Here is a 27,913-nt window from a genome sequence, read left to right on the forward strand (position 1 = left end):
CGATAAGTATATTTGCTATATTAACCATTTAAGTATTAACAATATAGTTTCAATTAGTCATAACTTCAATTTAATCATGTATTAATAATTACATTTATTTATATTTACAACATTTATTTGTTTTAACAACTACACATTTTATTATTTTTAGTCAGAAAATTACAATTTTGCAGCAAATTTATGAGTCCCTAGAAATTTTCAAAATAATTACCTTATTTCGTGGTATTATTTTGCCATTTGTTCATTTTAAGGAGATTTATTTGTCATTCTGCCTCCTTTCCACCTTATTAGAGAAAGGATAGTTTTCGGAATGCCACAACACATTAATCTGTATAAATAATTTATATACATATTTTCTATACCTCAATGGCTAGCCGAGTAAAAGAGTATATGTATAAATAATTTATATACATATTAAGTAGGCCAACCAAGCACCCGTTTGAATTTTGACTCATGTTTTCCTCTCCTCTGCAAGGCAATTTGACGCATGTTAATGCCCAGGAATTTCTTTTACGATCCCTGCAGTGACCCTGGGCAATTAAATGTTAGGACCAAGACCTATCTCAATTCTAGAATCCATGAGGTGCATTCTTTAAGGAGTTGGAATTTTTGGCGAGCAGCGATGTTGTAGAAAATTTGCATCTTTTTACGGAATTCAGCTCTATCTTCCTTGCACATGTATGACCCTGCGCAAGCACACTGCTCAGCTAAATGAGCAGCTTTCACCTGGTGACATCTAACACACACCAGATCTTGCAAGTGGTATAGTCGTTCTCTCTGCCGTACAATCTGGAGAAGTGCATTTTCCATCACTTCACGATCGTATGGCTGCCCACACTGCGGCACGCCGCAATGCCACTCCTGACTCAGTAAAGCTGAGTCACGGCACAAATCCAAGTCTCTGCAATCATTGCAATAGCTGTCCAAAAAAGATTGGAAAGTCATGTTAATAATGGGAAAACAAGTCTCTTTTTCTCTGTTTCTCTCTCTCTTTGGCCATGGTTGACCAACCATTAGGCAACGATGATCGACTGAGTTTGGATGGGCAATGATGAGAGGTAGAGTTTGAGCTGTAACGGGTGGGTGTAGACTATATTTTGAGTGAAAAACAAGGGAGACTCAAAAAGATTTTGCCACCAGTTGCCAGGGATGAAGGTCCAAGAATGAAACAAATTGGGGAAATGAATTTGATTCTTTTACTCCCTCTTACTCTTATTTAATCTCTTCTAATGAATTTTAAAGCACAAATAATAACAATACCCAATAGGAATTTGGTGCACTTTTCTCAGAAAATTCAAATCGATATAATTGGCAAACAAATAGCTGATAATACCCATATTCAACGAAGGCAAGCTGCTACTTTACCTGACTCTCAACTAAACCATACGAAGAAAAAATATGCATGCCTATTATGTGGTTGATTTTTAGAAGATACTGCGAGGACCAGCGAACTTTTAAGTATAATTGTTTATTAATTAATTAACAATACTAATATATAAGTATATAACCTTGTTACCTGCAGATGACATTGGGTAATATGAACGAATGACTCAGATCACGAAACTCAGCTTCTGGTGCGAACTCCCTGACACGAACAAATCTCAACAAATTCTTTCTCATGACCTACCAAGCAAAGGACAAACAGAATCGTTACTTTGCTAACCATGGTGTAGGAACAAGAAGATTTGCTGCCAAATAAGTTAATCCAGTTCAAGTTATTTAGGCAAGAAATCAACATTTATGGTTATGAACACTGCTGTTTAACTTCTATTTTTGTCTTGATTGGAGAGTAGATAATACTACCCAACCCCTAACTTACCATCATCTTCCCATTATTGGCCTATTATGCAGCAGTTGACTTAGAATAGTTAATTTATTTATTATTTCATGATGAGGAATTATTCGTTAGATATTACCAGAACATCATGCTGCACGCTCTGGTCCAGGGCCAGGACGGCACAGACATGCTTGATAAATTCCAAGGCTGCATCCCCTTTGTGGAAATCAGCTGCAAGTTGAGGGTTGCCAGACGATGCATTCTGGTCTTTTCCTAGTCTTATCTCCTTCATATGATGCATAATATCGCGAACAATTCCCAGAAGTTTGTCTGTGAAGTTAGAGCTGATCTGCAGAATAGAATGAGAACCAATATGTGGAAACAAAAAAGTCACACACCGTAAATAAATTTCACTACTATACCTGCCCTTTAATATATTCTGTCACAAGTGATTCGAATTTCTCTGCAGGCCCAGCAGTGATTGATGGGGTGCAGGAGTCGCCATTTTGTGATGAAGCCATATACTTCCAGGGAATGTACATGAATTCAGAAACAATGCAAACAAAATGGTCCTGTAGAAAGCCAGAAGAATTCCGGAAAACAGGAATCCAAAAAAACAATCAACTCTCATGTTAAAAGGATAACCGACTAACAACCTAATATCATGTTAAGGGTTATTTTCCTGTATTAACTTTTTATATTCATACCACAATTCATCCTATGAATGTACCTGGATTTTCTTTGGTAAGTATTCGGCAATGTTCCAACTCGATATAATGTCAACTCGATATTCGTCATTTATAGCCTCATCAGATTTTGCTGGAATTCCACCATAGTTATACTACAAAAGGTAAAGCAGAATGACTCTGTCAGTATAAATTATATGCTAGTTTGAATTGTAGTAAACAATGGAAAAATGAAATGATGACAAGACAGCAAAACTAGATCCAATTCAAAGTACATAAAGATAAAGAAAATCACAAGTATAAGATGCGTTCATCATTTGGTCATCAATAGGCATTCCACATCATGTCAAATTTGCATATCCTCGCTCAATAAATGTAAAGCGTGATATGAATATTTGACTGATGAAGTAAAATCGTCTAAGCGATTAACAAATCTGGTACTAGCTTCATCAATCAAGAAAATTTTTTCCTTTTTAAAAGGACACTCCGAAGAACCTTTAGCACCATTATGGCATAAAATTCAAAACGTTGCCCTACATGACAGAAATAGACTAGAGTACACTAAAAATGTCAATATTACATGTTACTGAATTTCTTTCTAATATTGGAAGAAAGTGACCTTGCATTCTTAAACTTGTGTGATTCAGTTATGCTACAAATTTTCCGCCCAAGCATTAGCTCCTGTGTATAAATATTATAATATCAGCAGTACAACTTCAATCCAACATAACTTTTGAGCCATGTTTGACATCAAGATTTTGTAGAAAAGAAGTAAAACCGATAGTCCCGAGACAGCATAAGGCATCAACATAGAATTCCAGTGAAGTCAAAACAGTTACAGTAATAAAATATGCGTGGCAGGCCAGTTTTAACTCACAAAGCACCTCAGTTCAAACTAGCAAAGAATCCCCTAGGCTATGTATGATTGCTTCATCAACAATTTGTAAAAAGAAGGAACGTAGAAACTCTTGCACCCAAAACACATGTATAGTGCAGGCTAAACAACAGAGGACAAAAAGGCTGACCAAACCTGATCCATGAATAGCAATGAGCTCCAGAACTGAAGTGGTTCAAGTTCAATCCACTCAAATAAATCTCTACAGAATAGGCAATACCAAAGGTTAGAAAGGGTATGAACTATCAATCACCAATGGATTAGTGAGGATAAAAAGAGATCATTTTGCCCAAACACCCCCCCGGCCCAAGTGGTTATTCTTATTCCACAAGAAAAGAGGCTCATCAGGAAACTGTTCAACTTTTGTTGCCTTTACTGTGCATTTTTGTTATCTTGGATAAAAGAATCTGATAATATCATAGATAACTGTCATAATTTCTATGGCAATGAGGAGACAAACCTAGATTGTAGAGTTCGTAACAAGCTATCACAGTAAGCTTTGGCTGCAGACAGATCATATTTTCCCGTGTCTACAATTATTTTTGAAAAGTTTGCAAAAACAATTGATGCACCCAATTTACGGAGCTCCGCCAACAGCAATGCAAAAACCTTCTGCATGACCTATAAATATCGATGCAATTCACAGGAAAAAATAAAGATTTTATCCCACATACATAATTCACAAATGCCATGATTTAAACATGCTAAAATTAGAGGGGGTGGGGGGACAATTAACAATAAGGAAAAGCTTTAACATCTTAGAAAAACCTAAATGATTCAAGTCAATTTGCAATTTTGAATTTACCATCACATTTTGGTGGAGAAAGTGAACGAATTTAAGAAAAGGAAAGGAAAAAGTAAATAAAATTCATCATGTGTTAGTGTTGCGTGCATCATACAGCACCTTTTAATGTATAATAGCTTTACCTTGTGGAGTAATTGGTGAAGAGCTGGGTCGTGAAGTTTTGATTGAGGACTGGAATTTGAGAAGGAAAGAAGTGATTAAGCCAAACAGATGACAATGGGAAATAAATAAATAAATAAATAAATAAACTTGAACCTGCATAGCCATCGATATAGATGCTGTAGTATTGCATCAGCATATACATTTCCAGATGTAACTGCATCTGCAACGCACCGTTGGATTAACTGCTTTAAGACTCGAAAAGCACGTGCACATGAGGTAGCCTCATCAATGCCATTCTGATCATTTATGGCAAACGGTCCAGAGTTTATTTCATGATCAAATCCTAACAAAGCACCTCCTTCAAACTCATTGACTTGGTTGCTTTTCAGAAGAGCATCTACGGCCAGGTGGTGAATCTGCAGAAAATTATATCCTTGCTAACTTTTACAAACTTGGTTCAATTGGTGAAATCAAGTAAAGATAGACATACAAACCTTTAGCTCTACTGTAACTTTTCTGTAAGCTCCAGGGTAGGTAAGAACAGGTTGGGGGACCTATTCCCAGAAGGCACAGCATTCAGTTTCAAAAAAAAAAAAATGCATGCTGAGAAATCAATTATTACTACTACTACAACTACTAATATTATAAATAGTGCATGCTTAAGAAATGAAGAACAAATTTCACTTGCTCCACTACTATGGTTCGAGGAAAAAGTCAAGAGAAGCAAACAATAGAGCTCAACAGAAATTGGACCACAATAAAACTAAGTTAAATATCTAAGACAGACCTCATCAGCAAAACATGTCTCTTCTTCATTAACTCCGCCTAAATCAGGAAGCCCATCATCGGATATCCAAAGTACCTATAGGAATGAACTTTAAACATGACTAAGAAAAATCATCTATTTCAGGGCAGAGGAAACATTATAATCTAAGACAAGGTAAAACATAGAACTTCGAAGGAAAATGACAACCTGTTGATTATCCCTCAATGCTCTGGAAAAGAAGACGTCTGCTGTAAATATGAGCCAGTCAAGTTCAAAATTCCCTAACGGTACCTGTAACAGAAAAGTTAGGAAATACATTGACTATGAAGACAACAAAAAGATATGTGCTGTTAAAGATTTGAAATGCATACATGAGCATATCTTGAGAGAGAAATTCTCTCATTGAGCCACTGGACTGAAGCAGCGCAGCGATGTATTCCAGTTTTTGCAGCAACTTGTTGCCATCCAAGAATCTAAAAGGAGCCAAAATCAAACAACAGAATTTATACGCTGGGATTATGCCATGTGCAGAAAGTACTAATGTGTCAACCCTAACGTGCAGCCCAGACAACGATGAAGTAATAATTGTAATAAGAAAAATGACATACAAAGAAACATAAAAGAGTCTGCATATGCTAATACGCACGAGAAGGATCAGAGCTATGGAGCATTTTACCTGGTACTGACTATCACGTGCATTAGAAGGGATGTTCAGGCATGGAAAATCATCTAGAGCTCGGATAGCCAATTTCATTAGCTGGGGATTTGGACATTCAATGACAGCAACCATAGGCCCATGATGCTCATTCCTATAACCAAGAATATTAGAGGAGCAAAGTAGTCTAATCTAAAGGAACTATCACAGCTAAATAAGATTTGATATCTGGAAAGCTTATATAGAAATTTGAAAAAGAATAGAGTTGGAAAATATAATATTATGCCCAAAAGAGTTGTAGGTTAATATAAATCAAGGTTATGAAAATCAAACCAACTGGCTCAACTAGAAAATTGGTCCTTGGTTTGATCTATATTATGGAGTGAAGCAACTAAAAAGAAAATTGGTCAATAACCCATAAAAACAATTCAAAATTAGCAAAAAATAGAAAATCTATGGTTCGACCAGGCTCGCACAAACACCAAAGCAAACAACCAGCTCAGTTTTCTAAACACTGACATCCATGAAAAGCCATAGGATGACCTTTCGTTATACATAATGGTGTCAGGTATGGAGCCTATTGGTTGGCATCTGGTTCTAACCATATTCATAAATGAACTTGAAAGGTTTGCTCAACCCACCACTGCCACCAAAACATATAGCAGGAAACAGAGTGATGGAATTGGGCATGTTGGTCAAGCAGAATGTGCGAGGGTATACACCTGAAATGGACAGATGAAGATGGGCACAAGGGAGGGAGATTTCATGAGGAAAAATGTAGGAATTTGGCAATAATTATAATAATATTCTGTAATTATTAGAATTTAATAGGGCATATTAGTCATTTAGTTGTTTCCTTTTTTCTTCTTGTGTATCCTATTTTTTTGGCCTCTTATTAATGGGCCTGATTGTATTTTGCTGTATATATTTCTCCTTCTCCATTGAGATGAATACAATTGAGAAAAATATTAAAAAATCTTCATGGTATCCAAGCTATGGTTCGAAACAACTATGGCGCTGAATCAATGACTTCAAATCGTTGGCTCATCTTCCATTAGCCGCTGCGATCAAGTCCTTCCACAACGATGGAGATGCCGCACCTAGAACCAGAGGAATCGTCCAAGTCTACTTTGGGTCACGTCACGGCACCCAATCTTGAAGGTCCGACAGTCTTGAGTCAGATGATTATACTGGAGAAACTCAATGGAGAAAACTACCGTGAATGGGCCCAGTCAATGAAGTTGGCGATTGAAGGTTGAGGTAAGCGTGGGTACATCTCCAACGAGTTCTCTATATGATAGCCATGAAACTCTAGAAATCAAAAAACTCCATGGTTTCATCTTGGCTCGTTAACACCATGCTTCCTGCAATCAAGAAGAGCTTCATGTTCCTCCCACAGCTCATGAAATATTGGAGGCCGTCCGTGAAGCTTACTATGATGGGTAAAATGCATCACAAGTGTTTGAAATCAAAACAAAGCTTTGGAGTTGAAACAGGGGTCACGAAGTCTAAGTGACTATTATCTCGAGAAAGTATATCTTTGGTAAAAACTTGATTTGAATACTGATGAAGAGTGGAGATGTGCTGATGATAATGCTCAATGTCACAAACGAGTTGAGAAAGAACACTTGTTCGAATTCCTTGCAGGTCTGAATTCTGATCTTGATGATGTACGTGGTCGAATTCTAAGTCTGGAACCCTTACCTTCAGTCTGTAAAGCATTCACTATTGTCAAAAGGGAAGCTTCAAGGCATGCTGAAAGATGATTCTCTTCCTCGAACAAATACAACTGAGTCATTTGCACTTGCTGTTCGTGTCACAAATCAGAAAAATAACAAGGGGAGACCAATCTGTGAACATTGTAAGAAAATAGGCCACACTAAAGACACTTGTTGGGACCTTCAAGGTAAACCACCAGACTGGAAGCCTAAGAAAGGCAAAGGTCGGGATATGTTGCTGAAGCATTAAAAAATGAGGAACCAAGTCCGACAAATTCACTGCAAGACAATCAAATTAGTAAACTATTGGATATGCTAACAGCATTGTAGGGCAATCAACAACCACATCACCAGCCTGTTGCTTTTGTTGTTAAGAGAGGTAATTTTTCAAAGGCACTGGATATTATTAAAGGTATGAGTTCCGAACATTGTTGGATTGTTGATTCCGGTGCTTCCGATCACATCACTGATGACATTACATTATTTACCTCTTATACTACTTGTAAGAAAAGAATTGTTGTAACCATTGCAGATGCTACTGACTTTGTGGTTGCTGGTACTGGTAGTATTAAGTTGTCACCCACTCTCACACTCAATTATGTGCTTCATGTTCCGAATTTGAAGTGTAGTTTACAATTAGTAAGTCAGTTAGCCCAAGAAGAAAGATGTTATGCTAACTTCTTTTTCACACACTATCTTTTTCAGGATCTGCTGACGGAGATGACGATTGGTAGTGCTAAAGAGTTTGATGGACTTTACTACCTAGATGAAAGTGGTGTTAGACAAAACAGAACTTGTAATAAAGTATCCCTCCCTAGGACTAGTGAATTGGAGCTATGGCACAAACACTTGGGACATCCTAATTTTCATTCTATGTCTCAAATGTTTCCTTCAATTTGTTTAAATAAAGATTGCTCACAATTTCATTGCGAATCTTATGAACTTGCCAAACATCATAAAGTCTTTTCCTTGCATTGAGTACTATGCATCACAACCCTTTAATCTCATACACAGTGACTTGTGGGGACCCTCTCGCACTCCCAACCGAACACACTCCAAATGGTTCATAACCTTCATTGACGACCATACATGTGTAAGTAGCATATTCTTACTGAAAGATAAAATTGATGTTTACCAAACTTTCATTGATTTTTATCACATGATCCAAACTCAATTTCAAACGAACATTAAAATTCTACTTACTGACAATGGTACTGAGTGCTTCAACAAATCCCTATCCAACTTTCTCACTAGTCATGGCATCATCCATAAAAGCACCTACCCTCATAGTCCACAACAAAATGGAATTGTAGAACGAAAAAATAGGCACATTCTTGAAACTACACGTGCTCTCATGTTCAGCAATAACGTTCCAAAGTATCATTGGGATGATGCTATTCTTATAAGTATTTTTCTTATCAATCGCTTACCCAGCAAAACCTTGTCCTCCAAAACACCTTTACAAGTTCTTCACTCTACCTATACTATTGCTTACCTAGAGAATACTTTACCCTTGAGAGTCTTTAGTTGCACAACATATGTTTATCTTCATCATAGAACTAAGCTTGACCGTAAGGTTGTCTGCTGCATATTTCTTGGCTACTCTGCCTCTCAAAAGGGATACAAATGTTTTGATCCCACTACGAAACGTCTTTATGTCACGTGATGTTACCTTCCATGAAGATGTCCTATACTACACTTCATCTTCAATTTAGGGGGAGAGTTAGAGTGAATTTCAGACCACCATCATCCCTAACAATGCGATTCTTGAACCTGAACCACCTATATTTGAACCTGAGCCACCTACTCTGAACATTGAGACTGAGTCTATAACTCCGCATGATAAAACTAGCCCCATGAAAAAATCTAATCCAAGGGGAGTCATTGAACCATCTGTTAAGGTCTACACTCAAAAACACAAGACAAGTAATGTGTTCGAGGCTCCTAGCACTCATCAAGAATCTGAATCAGCAGTAGATCCAATGGAGAATAGAGCCAATATAGATAGTGATGGGAAGATGATTGAGCAAGAAGGAGATATGGCAGACAAATTGGATATTCCTATTGTGATAAGGAAGAAACTTAGATCTTGTACACGGCATCCTATAAAAAGGTTGGTTTCCTACCAAGCCCTTTCCTCTAAGTATTGTGCTTTTGTTACTCACCTTGATAGTGTCTGGGTACCAAGCAATATTGATAAGGCTATGCCTGTACTTAAGTGGCGACAAGAAGTGATGGAGAAAATGGAGGCCCTGGAAAGGAATGACACCTGGGTCATTGGTGATCTTCCTAAAGGAGAAAAACCAGTCAGTTGTAAATGGGTGTTTACTTCAAAATACAATGCAAATGGGAGTCTTGATAAATACAAAGTTAGACTTATGGCCAATGGGTTCTCTCAAGTTTGAGGCAGACTATACTGAGACCTTTGCACCAGTAGCTAAGCTCAATATAGTGAGAATTCTATTTTCTCTAGCAATTAATCTGGATTGGCCTCTACACCAACTAGATGTGAAGAATGCCTTCCTCAATGGAAAACTCAAGGAAGAGGTTTGCATGAAATTGCCTCCAAGGTTCCCTGGGAAGAAACCGAATCAAGTGTGCAAGTTGAAAAAGTCACTATATGGGCTAAAATAATCTCCTCGGGCATGGTTTGAAAGATTCACACGCATCTTGAAAAAACAAGGATATGCTCAAGGACAAAGTGATCATACCTTGTTCTTCAAACATAAAAAATGTAATGTAACAGTTTTAGCAATTTATGTTGATGACATAGTACTTACAGGAGACAACCTAGAGGAGATTGAACATATCAAGGCCGCTCTTGCTCAAGAATTCAAAATAAAAGATCTCAAGGAGATGAGATATTTTCTTGGGATGGAGGTTGCTCAATCGAAGAAAGGGATTTACATCTCTCAAAGGAAGTACATTTTAGATCTCCTAAAAGAGACTGGCATGTTAGGATGCAAGCCTAGTGACACTCCTATTAGAGTGGAAAAAATCAATGATGAAGAGGACTTGGGCAAGTCAGTAGACATGGGGCGATATCAACACATGGTTGGGAAGCCAATATATTTATCTCACATTTGACCAAATATTGCCTTTGCAATTAGTGTGGTCAGCCAACACTCATGATCCAAAACAAAAACACTTGAATGAAGTATACAGGATTCTCATATACTTGAAAGGATCTCTAGGTCATGGGCTTTTATTCAAGTTTGAAAAATGAAATGTGGAAATTTTTACTAATGTAGACTGGGCAGGTGATCAAGAGGATAGAAAATCCACCTCTGGATACTATACATTTGTCTGGGGGAATCTACTCACATGGAGAAGTAAGAAACAAAGTATAGTAGCAAGGAGTAGTGCGGAGGCTGAATTTAAAGTAGTTGTACTTGGAATATGTGAAGGTACATGGCTGAAGTGAGTGCTTGAAGAGTTAAAGAAGAGTGTGAACCTACCTATCAAGCTTCACTCTGGCAACATGGTTGCTATTAACATCTCTCATAACCTTGTTCAACATGATAGAACTAAACATGTTGAAATTGATCAGCACTTCATAAGAGAAAACATTGATAATGGCATAATTAGTATTACCTATGTTCCTTCCAAGGAACAAACAACAGATATTCTCACCAAAGGACTACCTGGGGATAAATTTGAGTATTTTGTTGGCAAGTTAGACATGATTAACATCTATGATCCAACTTGAGGGGAAGTATAGGAATTTGGCAATAATTATAATAATATTCTGTAATTATTAGAATTTAATAGGGCAGATTAGTCATTTATTTGTTTCCTTTTTTCTTCTCGTGTATCCCTATTTTTTCGGCCTCTTGTTAATGGGCCTGATTGTATTTGCTATATATATATTTCTCCTCCTCCATTGAGATGAATACAATTGAGAAAAATATTCAAAAATCTTCAAATAATGGAAATAGTTGGAAAATATTATTGGAGTAAAGTTGGGAGAGAGCGAGCCTCTCAAAACCCAGGACATGTCTTTTACCCTTAGTCTTGTGTTTTGTCAAGTTCTAGAGTCTTGTGCTGTGTGGTTGTGATAAGCAGGAAGCTCAGTAGTTGTGATACTGTGATGTTGTACCAATGCTGATGTTGTAATGCGCTAGAGTGTGAAACGTATTTTATCTGGGGCATCCTATCTGAACTGAGTTAAGCTATAAGAACAGGGTGTCGACTAATATACTACAGATTCAGAATCTTGCTTGCCTCTTGCTTCTGCACGTGTTTAATTTGAATATAACACTATGATGATATGTTCTCTTTTATACAGATCTATAATATTATAACCCCTGAGGTAATAACCAAGGTGAATACTCTATTGCATTAACTAGCCAGAGGATTCTGTGCACATTGACGAATAACCGTCTAATGTATTTAAAGAAAACTTATTTTGTGATTAGTTTCTTGAACGTCACACCCTGAAAGCTTACAAGTTACAAGGAAGATAGTGACAAACAAAAAAATGTATTTTCCTCCCAAAAAAAAAAAGAACAACTGTAAACTGAGATCAATGTGAAATAAAACCTTTGATCATTTATCAATCTTTGCATCATCGTTTCAGCATCCTTGACATGCAAAACATAGTCCACCTAAAAGTAACATATATTTGTAAATACGAAGTAGGATAAGTAAATAGATACATGGAGAAATAAAATTGATAAAATACCAAGAGGTAAGATCAACTGCAACGATGAAGACTAAATATAGTAGGTGTGTTGCAGCTTACCTTAAATCTGATACCATTTTTGGGAGGCGCCTCAGTAGACAAAGCTTCACAAGCATCACGGAATTGTCTTTCAAGAAATACCGGAGATAAGTCTTTGTTTTGGTACGGATTAACTACCACAACAGATATTGCTTTTGATGCAGGAAAATATCCAACGTATATAGCCCGCCCCTCAGACATGCTGATGTTTAGAGAGAGAGAGAGAGAGAGTGACTAGTTGCCTCCAAAGATAAAGTGCAAAGCACAAGAAGGGCATGGGAAATATTCCCAAAGTACAGGATTATGCAATACAAATACGAAGAAGCACCCTTTATAGATAGTGGAGGGAAAAGAATAATAAGTAGAAAACTTTCGAGAGAATAAGAGCTCCAGCTATATGACCAACATACTACTCATATGAACAGCATATGGGCATAACAGAGACAACTCGTACAGCATTATTTCTCCAGAATTACTGGGCCCACACTGACTGTCCGACTTCTTTTGTTATTTCAATCACCATTGCTATAGTATTGCCCAGAAGATCCATCTCACCAAAATAATCCCACTACCCAATATGTTCAATGCCAAAAGAACTTTCATCATTAACGTAACATGACTGCACATTGAGCATATTTATGCTTCGGTAAAATAAGAGACAATGAAATAATATGCTTTCTAATTTAGCATTAAAACCCATTCATCTTTGACTGCTTGAAGCAAAACAAAACAATCATTATGGTGCCACGAGTGAATGTAATAGAACAATGCCTCTGTTGTTATTGGAGCACTACTTACCTATGATACAAGTAAAAGAAGGATATGGATTGTTCAAGATAAGAGCATTCTGTAGTGGTCTTCATGTGCAATTCACTCAGATTCCATGATTCCTGAAGATTACGCTTTTTAGCAGTTTTGTCCACCTTGCATACACAGCCAAGCTGGACTATGGCATTAAACTCTAGTGGCACTTTTGTTTCATATATTCCCTGACAATAGAATTGTATCCTTCAACTTTAATTCAGTATAACTTTACTAATCATAAATAATCGGCATGGTACATTTTAAACAGGTAAAATAAGCTCTAGACCATAATTAGCCAAGTACAAGAATTCCTTTTCCCACTTTATGGTAGTAATGGAGGTAAAAGTTAAAACAAGTAACGAATTCTCTCTCTCTCTCTCTCTCTGTCTGAGAAAAAAGAAGCAACAAATTCGACCCTAAACAACAGATGACATGCAACACAAAAATTCAACAAATTCTCTTTCACTCAAATGTAACAACCAATTATATCTTGACTTGAAAATACAGCATATCATCAAAGAAATGACGAGTGAAATAGCAGTAATCTCCACATGTAACAAACAAAAAAGGAAATATGATTTTTGATGATAATGAATATGCATACCTCAATGTCAGGATCTGCCAGAAGAGCTGCAAGCTTTCTGCTCGTTTCTTTAAATTGAACTTCATTAATTGTAACCTATGAAATTCCAACACCTCTATTATGCCCTTCCAATGAGAAAAATATAAATAAATAAAGAATAAGATCCATAAAAGCAAAAAAAAAAAAAAGGTAGGTACCTCATACAGGTTATAGCTATGCCTTCCATGTGGAAGAGCCTTATTGACACGTTTACCCATAAACTGCTCAGTAATTGGTGACCTAGAATTGAGGTAAAAGACCCTAGGAAGTGAAACTGGAATCTTTAGCATAACCCCATCGACAACAACCCAAGCAAAAAATTGACCCATCTGTGAACTGTGAATTAGCTGTATTATCTGAACAACAGAAAGATTAGGAAAAAGAATTAAAAAATCATTCAATTCATATTTTGAAATTGACAATTGACCACCTAATTCTAAAGTTCAACTCCCTCACCTGCCAATGGGAACGCGTCAGTACTACCTCCTGCCTTTTGAAATATGAATCAACATTACTTCTTCCTGTAGCTTTATGATCTATCTTATTTCTCAGTCTTTCAAGAGTGCCATCAGCACAGTCTGATTTCTTTGAATTCTCCAATCTAACAAAATCAAACTTCTTTCTTAGTAGCATGCCAAGCAATAATATCTGAGGATTCAAATGAGTTAGGAGTTCAAACCAAAACTATGAACATTTAAGCATCCATAATGATTGTAGGATCTTTGTCCACTTCCAAACTTGAAACTTAACCAAAAAAGCAATAGGTCCTCAACAATGCCAATCATATAATATAACCATTCACAAATGCCCATTTACTGGCACCACAGGTTCCATTAAAGTCAGACATTGAGATTTTAAATCAGCCTATTTGCGTTGGCCTAAAAAAAAGGCCTATCTGCATATATCTCAAGTTTTAGATATCTGAATAATTAGATTGTAAATACACAAAGATAAGTCTTTCATCGCAGATTAGATTGAAAATACGCAAAGATAAGTCCTTCATCACAGAGACAATCATTAGATGCTCTAATGAAAAACAAGACATGGAATATTGTTGAACTTTTACTTGAGAAGCCTACTGTAGTTCACGAATATATTTTTACAGCAAAATACAAACCAGATGGCAGTATCAATTGCCACAATACCACACATGTAGCCAAGGGGTTTATACAAGCACATGTTATTGATTGTCTTTTCTCATTGATCTGAGTAACGCATTTTATGAGTACGTGAAAGGATACTTGCCATAACACCTCTACCTTCAATTAAAGTTTTGTTTTCATAAGGGATTAGAAGAGTCAAAGGAAGTTGATGAATAGATCCAGCATGTTGCGCACCAGCTTACAACAATGATATCAAGATGAAAAGACAGAAAACTGTGTGATGGCCATTATAGAAGGTTTGCTGAAAAATTTGTGGCACGCCACCAAATTAATTAAAAGCCAAAAACATGATACGAAAATAATGAGTTATTGTTGAACAGTGAAGGAAAAACTCAGACCAAGACTAATCCTTTTAAACAGTACAAAAATTACTCAGAAACAAGGGTGAGAACATTGTAGGAAAAGTTGTAGGTTCAAGTACTATTACTCGAGCAGGAATTTGTCTAGGAAAAGACTAGCAATGTTCTGGGCATAATATAATACTGGGCATGACATGATCCCGTACAGTTACTAATATAACTAAGGGCGTAATATAACAAAACTTAATCATTTCCTATATTGCCAATTTTTTTACTCATTCAACCAACATAAAAGATTATCTCTGGAGACTCCCTCGAGAAAGACCAGATCCAAATAACTTCATAGATATTGATTAGTATGAACCTTTAAATGTTTGTAGCCATGAATAATTTTTACCTTTGCTTCTTTCTTTTAGCTATTATATTTTTCCACTTTCTCTTCTTCGTCTGGAGCCATCCTTGATAATCTGCTGTTTTGTCAACATTTTCAGATGACAATCCATTGGGTTCTAACTGTGCTGGTAGCTGATGCTCACTACCATGATCATTACATTTTTGCTCAGAATCTTCTATGCCATAAGGCTTCACCGAGTGCTGTTCATTATTAGCTTCATAATGCCGCATAATTGGTCTAGGTCCGCTAATATTATTCCTGGTCTTGTTACCAAAATCCTCCAAGTCATTAATAGCTTCTCCATCCATAACATGGCAGACACTACCAGAATTACTTTGCTTTTTAGAGAGTTCATCCCTGTTCATACAATAAAAGACATCAACCAATTTTCGTTGGCGAAATTTGTCCTGCTTCTCCCGAACCTTCTTATGCAACCAATCAGGATGAACCACCCTTGGGACAGGATTTGCAACCTGAAGGAATACAACTCCCTTTCAGCCTTTAAAAAAAGAGAATTTTATAGTTGCAACATGCCAAAGTAATTTAAAAAAAAAGCAATATTTTGATAAACCTTCTGCATTGCCGCAGGAATGGTGATAATTTTTTGAATTGCAGAGCTCAGCCGTTGCCTATAATAGGACCAATCAACTATGGATCGAATGCCAACATCAGCTGAGACCTTGCACCATTTTCGGACATAGAACTTCATTACTTCTGCAAATTTTAGGCATGTACCTCTTTAGAATGTCCAAAAGAGTTTATGCTACCAAAAATAAGAGCAAAATTTACCAGCATCAGTTTCAAATATTGCCACAGGAACAGCACGCTCACTTACAGGTGTTCCCTGCTCAGACAAATATTTGTAAGACACTACTGACTAAGCAATGAAAAAGCAGATAAGAATTTGAAGATGAAAATGCAATCGTGAGGAAAAAGAATTTAAAAATGAAATAAGAAATAACAATGCATATGCTCTAATGACATACATAGTTATGTACACTAATCCATGTAATTGCTTATGTGAAAGATTTCTTAATTTTAAATCCCGTATTCTTCTTGGTTATGTTGACCACCCAACTATCATCTGGTCCTCCCAAGAAAGTTGCCAAATATTTTAAAGATAAGTCTTTACAGATCGAGTGAAAGTTTAATTTAATACTGTCAATGTGTTGTAATTATCTTTTATCACCTGGAGTTTATTTTACAGTTAAACTCTCAGAATATTATAGTAAATGAACAATGAAGAGGGCGATCATGTTTCTTCAGTACTTAAATTGTCAAACCATAACATATTAAAACTTCAAATGATGTCAAAGTCCAACAATTCTTCCAAATGATTAATATTTTTTTATCATATTTTCATTATTAATGAAACGTATTATTGTGCAAGTTCAACACATGCATTACATAACTGTTTGGTAGCATGGAATGGGGATTGGAGAAGCGGAAGTGAAACTGAAAAATAGGTTGTTTTGGTACAATGGATCTCACTTCTCTGAAGAATCCTGTTCCATCCAAATTTGTGGAACTCAATTCCACCTTCATGCCCATGGAACCACTTCATCCCTCACGTCCTTCATAAAAATGACCCACTTCCATGTACATAATTATGTTTTAAAACCCCATTTCCTCTTCCTCTTCCACTTCTCTTCCACTTCCATTTAAAACTCTTCCATGCTACCAAACAATGCTAAAGATGAAAATTTGTTGTTTGTGAATGGAAAATAATTTTAGTTCATGCATTTTCCTCATTAAGATGAGTCAAACCTTAGGTTCACATGCTACTACGTACTGACATCGGAGACCTTTATCTTTGACCATGGCATCACCAAGAAAGTCAGCAAGCCGTCTAGCAGTGGTAACAGCACAAGACTTCTGCTCACCATAATCAGCTAAAGACTTGCTCATGGTACTTGATTCTGATATATAATCAAGTAACTCACTATCTGCAATATCCCTTCCTTGGTTCTAAGACAAAAATAGACATGATAAGAATGTAGAAAGTTATATCAGGACATGACCCTCAGTGTCTTCCTCAAACTAGTACAACAAATTTGATAAAAGAACACAAGAAAGCACATTTGGTGAACAAAGATCAAAGTTCCTAAAACATCACTTATGCCATAGACACTAAAACATGAATCTTTAGCATACATCAAGAAGATCAAGCCACCGGTTTGCCACAGTAGCAACAGCTGAATAGCATTCCTCTATGGTTGACCCATGAAGAAACTTGTCAAAAAGTTCTGCCTGCAAGAAGGAAATACATTTCAAATTAACAACAAATGAATGAAAGAAAGAAACTCAAATATGCAGATTCTGAATTTGCTAGTTCAAGTTTCAAAATAGAATCATCTTATAGTACAAGAGAACAATATATATATATATATAGCGAAAAACCTGCTATACTGCAAAATTTATGTTCAAATTAACGATAAGATAGCTATTATGTCCAAACTTCAAAATAAAAGTCAAGCCATGCTGGATACTAACAACACTTCATAAGATTTCGGGACAGATCAAATCTTGGATGTGCTGCAGTGTGTGTTTGTCCATGATATGCTTCTTAGCAAGGTATATATATAAATAATTCAGAAAATTTTTTTGATCTATTACACACATCGAGTGCAATGGCATCCACTAGTTTCAAAAACTTTTATATCTACATTCATGGGAACGAATGTTTCATAACAGCTGTTTTATATTTTTTTTTATTTTTTTTTTGTGGGGGGGGGGAGATCTTAACTGCTAGCTGCTAATAAGCAAAGCCTCTCCCACTGTAAAAGATCTAAATATGCATATTTCCTTTTACACCAGTCTAAAGTAAGCAATGACAATTATATCATTGACTAATGTCAGAGACATCACATCATGTGTAATATAATACGTAGCCTCATAATTGTCAGATCTTTTCATATGGCTCTGTGCTTGCAGTAATGGTCCTTATCAGTATACCTGGAAAACTTTTATTAGCTTCAGTTCACCTCTCCGCTTGATCTCAAAACCTTTCAACTCTGCTAGAGTTCCATCATCATTAAAAACAGCATAACGCTTCTTAATTAGAATTCCTTCTTCTTTGGAAGCTGGAAGGATCATTGCCTATATCAAAGAATACATACAAATCATACCCATGCATGATAACGCAAAGCAATATAATTAAATGCCTTGAAATACAGTTTTACAATACCTTGTATGGTCCATCAACTTCAAATTCAATAGAGCATTCGCTGTGAGTGGTATAAGCTTTCCTAACTGGATCAGTGAGCGTCTGTCAAAAAACTCAGAATTAGAAAGAATGAACTCCATACATAAGCCAAGTAGTTACGCTCCAATAAGTACAAATTATAAAACTCAGAAGTAGAAACACTTGCAATTGATTGCAATTTAAATAATTCAGAAATAAAATTCTAGGCTGACCTGGTACTGATCATTTGTGTTATTCCTTGCCACATCAACATTAAGCATGACACAAGGGTATGAAATAGTCAATTTCCTCTTTGTGTCTCTAAAATGTATAAAACATAAGTCAGCATCTTTAGACTTATAACTATAGACTTATAAACAGAACAAAGTAAAGATATTCTAGAGTAGACCACATTCACACTACTAAAATAAATTAAATGGTGAATAAAATATGATAAGCTGCTCTAATCATATAAATATAACCAAATAAAGAACAGATCATACCTTGTTTTAAAAGTGAAATTTTCTGGAAAAGAGCCGGGAAGTGCACACCAAATACCATCCGTGTCTAATTCAAGTGGCTTTCCTATTTTCTCTACAAGCAAGCGAGCATTCTGAATGATTTTTGCACCAGTATATGTAACAACCCCAGCCATTTCCATGGAATACCATCTTGCTCCCCTGTGAGATAAATAACAAATTAAGTATAGGAACAAATGTCAGTAAGAAAAAAAAAAAGAAATTTCAAGGATGCATGGAGATCAGTTTACTTTTATTATTATTATTTTTTTTTTAATTCAACTTAACATCAACAAAGATCACTTCACTTACTTGCGCATGACATATCCATAAAAGGAATTCAGTATGCACTTGTGTGCAAGTTGCAATGAATCATAAAGCACAACCATGTCCTGGAGAGAAAATCACCACATTAACTCAAGTCCATAAACAGCAACATATCATTATAGCAACTTCAGTGGTATCGTGCAATAACCATCATGTTAAATAATACAATTCATACTTGTGCCTCTTGGATCTTAATAGAATTTCCACTGGCCTTGGCTTCTGACAACTTTCCCTTCCAAACCTTATTAAGACCTTTGTATTCATATCTTCTATCCCGAAAACTAGAACAAGGTTGAACAAAAACAGAGCTTAGTGTAACAACCAATGAAAAATATAGCAAAAAACACTTTGAATGTTAAAGTTATGAGCCGTAAAAAAATTACATTCCAATTTCAATGGACTATAAACATAAGTGTGCATGCTTTCCGATAATTATTCCTTACAAAGCATAATAACAGTAACAATAAGTATTCAAAATGGATATATGGTGATGTTAACTCACCTGCGAACAGTGTCAACATAAAATGGATTTTCACGCATGCAGATCCCCGCTTCGCGAAGTTCAGTTACTGGCTTATCAAGTACCCGTTTATATGCCTGAGCAAGCCACTAAGACTTAGTATGTCATTCATAATTTAAACAAACAAGTTGAACAAAAGATTCATAACCTTCTGGCAGTATTTCTTTAGACGTTCTTTAAGCCTAGATTGCTGCTCTGGCTTGGGCAAGTCAAGAAATGATTTAGATGACTGCCTATCAGCACTTTCAACAAACTCAGACTCAATCTGCTTCTTTAAATGATAATAATCACTGAAATTGTTCAAATAAAACCCTAGTTAATCATTAGATTTTGTGGAGATATGCTCCTATGATGAGATCTGCTAATTTTCACAACAAATATAAACCAAAAAGAAAAGCACACCTTTTCTTTGCCATGAAAATTTCTCCACGCCAAACCCACTCAAGTTTTCGAAGGCAAGTCTTTCCAGGACGGTTGAAATCACATGCAGTGCAGACCTCATCTGTAACTATTGAAGGTGGCTGCAATTACACGGGAATCTTTAATCAGCACGAGTCTGACAGCCATCCCTCCTTCAGGGGAGGAGGAATAATATACATATTTATCAAAATAATAACTCTCAACAACACAGGAAAAAAAGAAAAGACGTATCAAACATAACATAATTGATACTTTTGTTACAAATGCAGCCAAACAAAGTTAAAGAATGGCATTGGTACAGAAAAGAATTCATACCAAAATTAATCAGACATACAAGAATAGTGTAGATGTGGAAGGAGGAATGACAGATAGGGAAACAAATGCAATTATTTTCATTTTTCTTTGTTATCCTCAAATTTTTCTATAATTCAATATCTCATTGTATGCATGTTTATCCTGCCGCAAAGCAAAAGTAAAATATAAACAGAAAGACTTTTCAAAACAAAAAATTTCTGACATGACTTGAGAACTGTTTATTGATCATCACACCTGAAGCCGGTTTGTTAAGATGATGTTTGGATACATAGCAGCTACATCCAAATGATAAATGAGGGGGCATTCTTCACATATTGGCTTGTCTCGCAATTTTATAAGCTGCATTTAAGGAGAAATGAGTCAGGATTTTTCTAAGTGAATGCATGATGTAATTGTCACAGTTTTACAGCATGTTGAGAAAATATACATCTTATAGCTGCAATGACATATGAAAAATTAAAAACAAAAGCTTTGTAACAAATAAAATTAAAATGTTTATCATAAAGATCTAAACATTAAGATGGGAAAGTATTGAAGCACAAAAAATTTGTGCCAGATAAGAATCATAACCCATACCTTTTCCATGATAGCATTCTTAACTTCATCATAATTAGAGATGGAATCCAAGTCCATCTTACCCTCTACTCTTATAGCATATTGCAGGTCTCGATCAAGGTTGTTGATCAATTGCTGGAATCCAAACCACTCCAGGGTCAGTGAAGCATTTTTGCACATGTTCAAAATGCAATATCATATTCATTTCTCAGAAAATATGTCAAATAAAAAATGCATGTACATAGGAGGTAGCCCCTCCCCAAATTTTCTTTTCTGAGGAGAAGATCAGGACATAGCATTCCTTGTTAAAATGATTGCATAATCAGTAGTGCTTGGAAATGGAATGACAGACCTCATATGCTGAAGGTTCAAGTGTAAAACTAGTTGGAAGATCAGATCTAAATACACCACTTTCAAGGCATTCCACATGGCCACCAATGTATGTCTCACTCTCAAGAAGGTGATTGTTGTAAAATTTCTCTCGATCAGACTGGTGTTTGTTAGGGCAGATCACATTAGCCTTGTATGCCTGTAACAGATGCAAATATAATCATGAGGGAAAGTAGAGAACCTGAAGTAAATGACTAAGCACAAATCATTTTAATTTCAGAAAAATATGCCTAAGAACCCACCTGAACCATGAGCAACATTTCACAGAGGGTCCCACTACCTTTACGCAAAACCTCATCTGGTGACATGGGTATAATTGTTGCAAGAGAAAAAATAAAGGGATGAACATAGGTTGTATACAAGTAATAAGTTGCCACAGCATCAGAAACGGAATAAGAGGCCATCATCTGTAATAACAATTCAAAATCAAAGAGAAAAAAGAAACTGATTAAGACATCTTGTGGCCAATTAGAAGCTTAGCATGACAATTTCCTGCAAGAAAGTATAGAACATCCAAAGGAAGAACTTGGGGGGAGAGGGTTGATTGTTCACCCAAAAACCAAGTGTTCCATCACCCACTTTGAGCACAATCATGAAGATCACACAAGCAAATAGAAAAACCATTTACTTGACCAATTTTCAAAGAACGAAAATGTTTTATCTAATATATCTCTAGCATACCTTCCATGTCCAATTAATTTATTAATTCGATTCACTCATACCTGAGGTTTTTCCTTTGCAAAGCGAACCATGTCCTCAGGGTTCACCTCTAGGGGATCATAACCCAACTTTGCTTTTGTAACAGCCTAAAAAAAAAAATAAAAGAAAAAACATTCAGTTAAACCAGAAATTAATAAACGCAAGGGATAAGATAAGCTCAGTTGAACCTGAAATTAATAAACACAAGGCATAAGATGTAAGAAAAGAATTCAGATTAATCCTCAAAAACAACTTATTCCAAATTTAACGAACATTAAGTTCTAAATATCCTTTCATATTAGAGTAATTATGTTGTCAACTAGTGACAGCAGATAAAATGGATATAATTACATGCACATAGTGCATCCTCCTATAGATATGTGCTCAGACTTCTAGCATGACCTAGACAATATAAAACCAAAGGGAGAGTGGATAAAAAGATATATTTAGGCATAAGATACAGATCATATCCATCATCTGATTTCATGATGAAATTAAAAATTTTTGGTTAAATGTAGTCATGACAAATCCAGCTGTTGGTTCAATGTCAAATTTAGTTCTCCATGAAAAGGAAGTTAGCTCATTGAAAAGTATGAGCATTTCGGAAGCTTGCCTCTTTCTGTCATGTCATGTTTATCATATATTAAGGGGAATAATCACATGTATAAAATTCAACTGATCTAATCAATTTTTTTACAAACGGTTTGTCTCATCAATGCATTATATAATATTATATATCATATACATACAGGAACTTGAAAGCAGCACATTGAAAAATCTGTAAAAGCTACATTTGGCTATATCATATATTGGTGAACAACTCTTACAATCGGAATACAGGGTTTTCTTTCTGAAGAAAAAATAATTCACAATTAATTCATAAAACATTGTCTTGTTGCATACAATGAGGAGAATAATAGTAAGAAAGAGAAGTCAACCCAACAACAATAACAAACCCTATTCCACTAGGTGAGATTGGATATATGCATTATATGAACATAACATAATTGGTCTTATAGCAATTCAATAAAACTTCCCTCTAAATTTATTGGGTACCTTACAATCGCAAATAACTCATTTCGCTTTTTTCCAATTAAACCACCCAACTTATATCTTATGTGCAATATCCCCATCAATTTCCCTATTATGTTGAATAATAGCTCCCAAATATTTAAACTTTTTCACTTAAAGTATAATCTAAATCTCCCAATTTCACTTCCAAATTACTACTAACTGACATCTTATCAAAATTACAATGCAAATATTCCGCCTTACTCCTACTCAAGCAAAACCTTGACTCTAATATCCTCCTCCATAAATCAAGTTTACAGTTAATCTCTGAAGAGAAGTCAACCCAAATTGATTTGAAAATGAATTAAGGAATGAAAGGTGGAAATTTGTACCTTTAGGCCTTGGCTCCCCTGAGGAAGATAACTGTCACGTTTAACCCAAGCAAAACAATCTAGATGGCAGGCAAATTTAGCTCGACATTCCCCTTGACTATTGTCACATTGAAAACCCAACTCCTGCAAGTTTAAATAACCAAAAAGATAAAACAAAAGGAATAACCATTATCAATCAAAAAACGAGAAAGGAAATCATTAAGTGTGGAATGTTCTTCCAACTAAGGAATAAAGTTGAAACAGGAGACAAATGTCGTGAGATCTATGTAGAGAAAAAGAATTATACAGACCACTTTTGCATATCAACCAGATATTTTTCCCCATGCAACACATGGTAGACATGATAACTTAAAAGTTCTCAAATACTGTACTCATTTTTTTGACACTTAAGTCCTATTAAATTATGTGGTGAAATATTAAAGGAATTAAAAAAAAAGTTGCACAAAGTCTCATGACTTGGATAAAGTTGAAAGGATAAAAAATGGTTAGATGGAACCCAAAGGAAGCCACACAATTTATGACTTGTAAATAGGGTGACTTTCTAGTAGAAATAAAATGGTTACCAACATACATCACGCATTTTGAACCCATGATGAGCTGCCCTTCTTTCCACAAATGGCCAATCAAAGAAATCACCGTTGTATGTAACATATATACCAGGTTTCACCTCTTGCATATGAGAAAACCACAATCTAAGAAGTTCAACCTGCAAGTAATCCCAAATTCTTAGCAAAAGACAACAGCAAACCTAAATAAATCAGAAACCATCACAGCACAACAGCCTAAGGGAACAGATTTTTCATCAGGTAACTAATACATTCTCTTTGCAGATTCACATTACCTCATTTTGAACATTTGTCACCTTAAAACATCCTTCGAACTCTGGTTTTGGAGTGTATTCCAAATCCTCTATGTTGTCCCCAACACACTAAAAGTCAAAGCAACAAAAATAATTTGATTACTCAACAGCATCAACCTAGGATTAAAAAGCCTTATAATACATGCACTAAACTAACAACTTTAGGATAAAAACTAGATTGATGTGCAATAGTCAATTTATATTTTCTTATCTAAAATACAGATTTTGGATGATCCTTTAGGCCATGCTTCATACTTCATTGCCATTAACACGATTGTATATCTCAGATTCACAATCAAGGGGGGGTTCATACTATATACAATAGCTTAACGCAAATGAACCAACATCATGTGAACCCAAGAGAAGGTGGTGAAATCTGAATTATATTGACCTCTTATGAAGAGAATCAGAAATCAAATGGATATCGTCTTCAGTGGATTTCAATTATGAGGCATTCGGTAAAAAGAGTCCCCACAAAAACTAATGACTGGGAGGGAATACACAGTAAATAGTGTCAAGCATTAACCAGCTTTATTACCTCTCTATTTATGAGCAAATACCCTTGCCCATCTACCATGTATGAAATCATCATAATTAAGTCATATTCAGCATCAGGGAACTTCAATGGAAGTTTTGTGGTCTCTATATCAAAAGCACAAATACGAACTTCAGCACGCTGCAGAAGATCTGTCCTCTTCTCAAGTGTAACCCCAGTATTGGACACACAAACATCATACCATTGGCCACATCGAATGTCTGAGTCACATGTGATTCAGAGCATCATGATAGATATAGATTGGAAGATAGCATGTAAGAACAGTAAGATAATTATCAAAAGCACGAAGAAAGTATCAAGAGGTACCATTATCAATGGCAAAGCGAACATGATAAGGAACATCATATTCACGAAGATCGATTATATAATCTAGAAAATCTTGAGGTTTTTGCTCCCTACAAAGCAAGAAGCAGGATAGCATCAGATGGAACAATTAATGTTATGTTCAAATTAAATTAAACCTGCTATGAAAAGCATTGGGCCACCATGAGGAAATAAAATGTAACACTTCAATATCTTGTTCCACGAAACAAAACTAAATGTAGATGAAAGACACCTACCTTCTTCCAGTTAATATGGATTCGTAAGCTTCTGCTGCATCAGATTTTGCCTGATTTCTTTCAACAACATGCATCAGATCACTCTTCACATTCATCAATTGTTGAACAGTGTCAAAGCATAGCTTTAAATATGATTTTTGCAATCCAGACAAATGATTTTTCTGTTGAGAACAACATGACAAAATCAAAATGAATTCATGTGATAAAAAGCATGCACAGCCATGGTGTTGTTGGTTATTAATGACAAAAGCAAAAATCGTTAATAAAATGCAGGTATATAAAAATGTTATGTATCAGTTCCAGAGTGATCTTATAAAACCTGCAAACATATGCAAGAATTTAATGCTCAATATATCGTACAGAATAGTGATTTGACCTTCTCAAATTATGGATGTAATTATCTAACCGTGAAGATTAGTACTACAAGAGTTTCTGGAAGCGTAATGGAGCATTTGTAAAGCACTAAAATAAGATACTACTTCACGTATCATCTAGAGTTAAGCAGATATAAACAGGCATATATTGCTTACAAGATCAAGGTCTTCCTTCTCTTTAATTTCAATATCTGCAATCTGACGTTCATAACGCCGTCTCAGATATGCTTCAACTTCCATCTCCATTTTATCCTATTGAATTCACATGGCCATCATTGAAACTGACATCGAGGTTGGTTTCATAAAATGAATAAATCAACAAAAGCACGCATTTATATGATTGCATGGACACACACGGGCACACATATAAGCACAAATGTGTTGCCTCCCCTGCTGTGTATGCGTCTATTTGCATGCTTACCTTTGTAGCCACGTAGAAATAAGGTTGAAATCTGTACTTGACTTGAACATAGAACCATCCTGTAGCAAAACTCCAAACAGTTAACTAATTACGAAACGATTTCTCTTATGGTAGAAAACTAGTGAAAGTTAATTTTCTGGAGAAGCACTCCAGCAGAATTATATACCTGCGTCACAAAATAAAGATCTACACAACTATGGACTTTGTGTGTATCTTCATCCTCCCAAGATGACTGCAACAAACAAAAAGCATATGTAAATCACTTGGAATCATACATGACATGAATTCATCCGTATTTTAAGAGACATTTGTTACACGATCAAAGAAGATCTGTATTTTATAATGGGCTTAAAGAACAAACTGACTTGTTATGATGGTACATTGATCTCACACAAAATAACTGGTTGTGGAAAGACACTCAAAAAATGAATTATACAAATGATGATGGTTAAAGTTTGAATGTGCTGGCAGACTACATCTGAGTAGCAAACAGCACAATCACTGGTGATGGCCGCTGGTGGAGGCAGCAAAAATCAGAAGAGCAATCAGTACATAGTATATAAATAATGCAAGAAAGATATGGTGCAGTGGAGACAAACTAGAAGGAAAGTTGAAGATGGCATTGGTAGTTCGCCAGGAAATGCGAATGACATGATGAGTTTGATTTCTGATCTGTCAACATTTTCTATTTTTCTGAAGGCAGCAAGTTTCCGTGAAGTTAACGATCACTTTGTAACCTGGAGCTATAATGACGGCATCATTAAACGCAGTCGTCATGGTGTACAAAAACCATGGTAAATTGCGACCACTAGCAATGAGATTAAAATATCCCTTTCGTGAATACAATGCCATAACAGCATAACTCGTAGACATTATATAATATATAATATCGCAGAATGAAGCAGGGAAGCTCAATATAGAGAATGAGTTCATAACTTCGTATATACATCACGCTTCTAGAAACACCAAAAATTTTAATGAATATAAAATATATTTATTGAGATGAGACCGTAGGAGTGGGAAATGGCTTACGGAAGAAAAATTCAGCAACCATCCAAGTCGTTTTTTCGCCCTCTGAGAAAAGATCGAACCCTAATTTAGCCTCGAGTTCTTCTTCAGTGTTGCGGATTAGCTTCTGCTTCTTGGCTCTGCGGGAGTCTTTGCGGTCCCATCTTCGGCTATCGCTAATCATTGCTAGTTAGTAGATCAAGGATTTTCTGCCAGCAGGGTCTTCACAAATACAAATTAAGCTATTTTTTCAGAACTCCAGTGATCTATCAGGTTCAGGCAGTGAGCGGCAGGTTAAGGTAGGAGCAAGGATATTTTCCCGCGCTTTTTTTTCCTCGGCAAAGATGATAAAATATTGGGTCATTATGGCATAATTGCCCTTATATGTCAATATT

The 27,913-nt window shown here is 35.8% G+C and overlaps 1 protein-coding gene across 1 annotated transcript; it reads right to left on the reverse strand.

The window, feature by feature from the left end:
* Window positions 1-137: 137 nt before the first annotated feature.
* LOC129315716 (DNA polymerase epsilon catalytic subunit A-like) lies at window positions 138-27,913 on the reverse strand. Its single transcript, XM_054959691.1, is given in 51 exon segments — window positions 138-919; window positions 1,517-1,623; window positions 1,917-2,126; window positions 2,200-2,349; window positions 2,508-2,618; window positions 3,494-3,560; window positions 3,819-3,979; window positions 4,286-4,334; window positions 4,419-4,681; window positions 4,760-4,819; window positions 5,053-5,127; window positions 5,239-5,322; window positions 5,403-5,504; window positions 5,708-5,840; window positions 11,947-12,011; window positions 12,149-12,329; window positions 12,926-13,116; window positions 13,536-13,610; window positions 13,712-13,909; window positions 14,010-14,154; window positions 15,413-15,882; window positions 15,981-16,123; window positions 16,199-16,253; window positions 17,177-17,377; window positions 17,564-17,659; window positions 18,365-18,508; window positions 18,597-18,677; window positions 18,827-18,914; window positions 19,097-19,273; window positions 19,424-19,503; window positions 19,614-19,719; window positions 19,941-20,035; window positions 20,107-20,248; window positions 20,361-20,479; window positions 20,928-21,032; window positions 21,270-21,383; window positions 21,601-21,777; window positions 21,881-22,045; window positions 22,361-22,444; window positions 23,741-23,863; window positions 24,312-24,446; window positions 24,582-24,668; window positions 25,138-25,355; window positions 25,462-25,550; window positions 25,716-25,876; window positions 26,246-26,341; window positions 26,511-26,551; window positions 26,554-26,569; window positions 26,677-26,742; window positions 27,543-27,575; window positions 27,577-27,913. Coding segments are annotated over 51 exon segments (6,621 nt in total). The 5' UTR covers window positions 27,703-27,913; the 3' UTR covers window positions 138-558.

Source organism: Prosopis cineraria, unplaced genomic scaffold (assembly GCF_029017545.1).
Source record: "Prosopis cineraria cultivar Desert tree isolate PC_DT_omini unplaced genomic scaffold, ASM2901754v1 PC7, whole genome shotgun sequence".
In the NCBI taxonomy this organism is placed as follows: Eukaryota; Viridiplantae; Streptophyta; class Magnoliopsida; order Fabales; family Fabaceae; genus Prosopis; species Prosopis cineraria.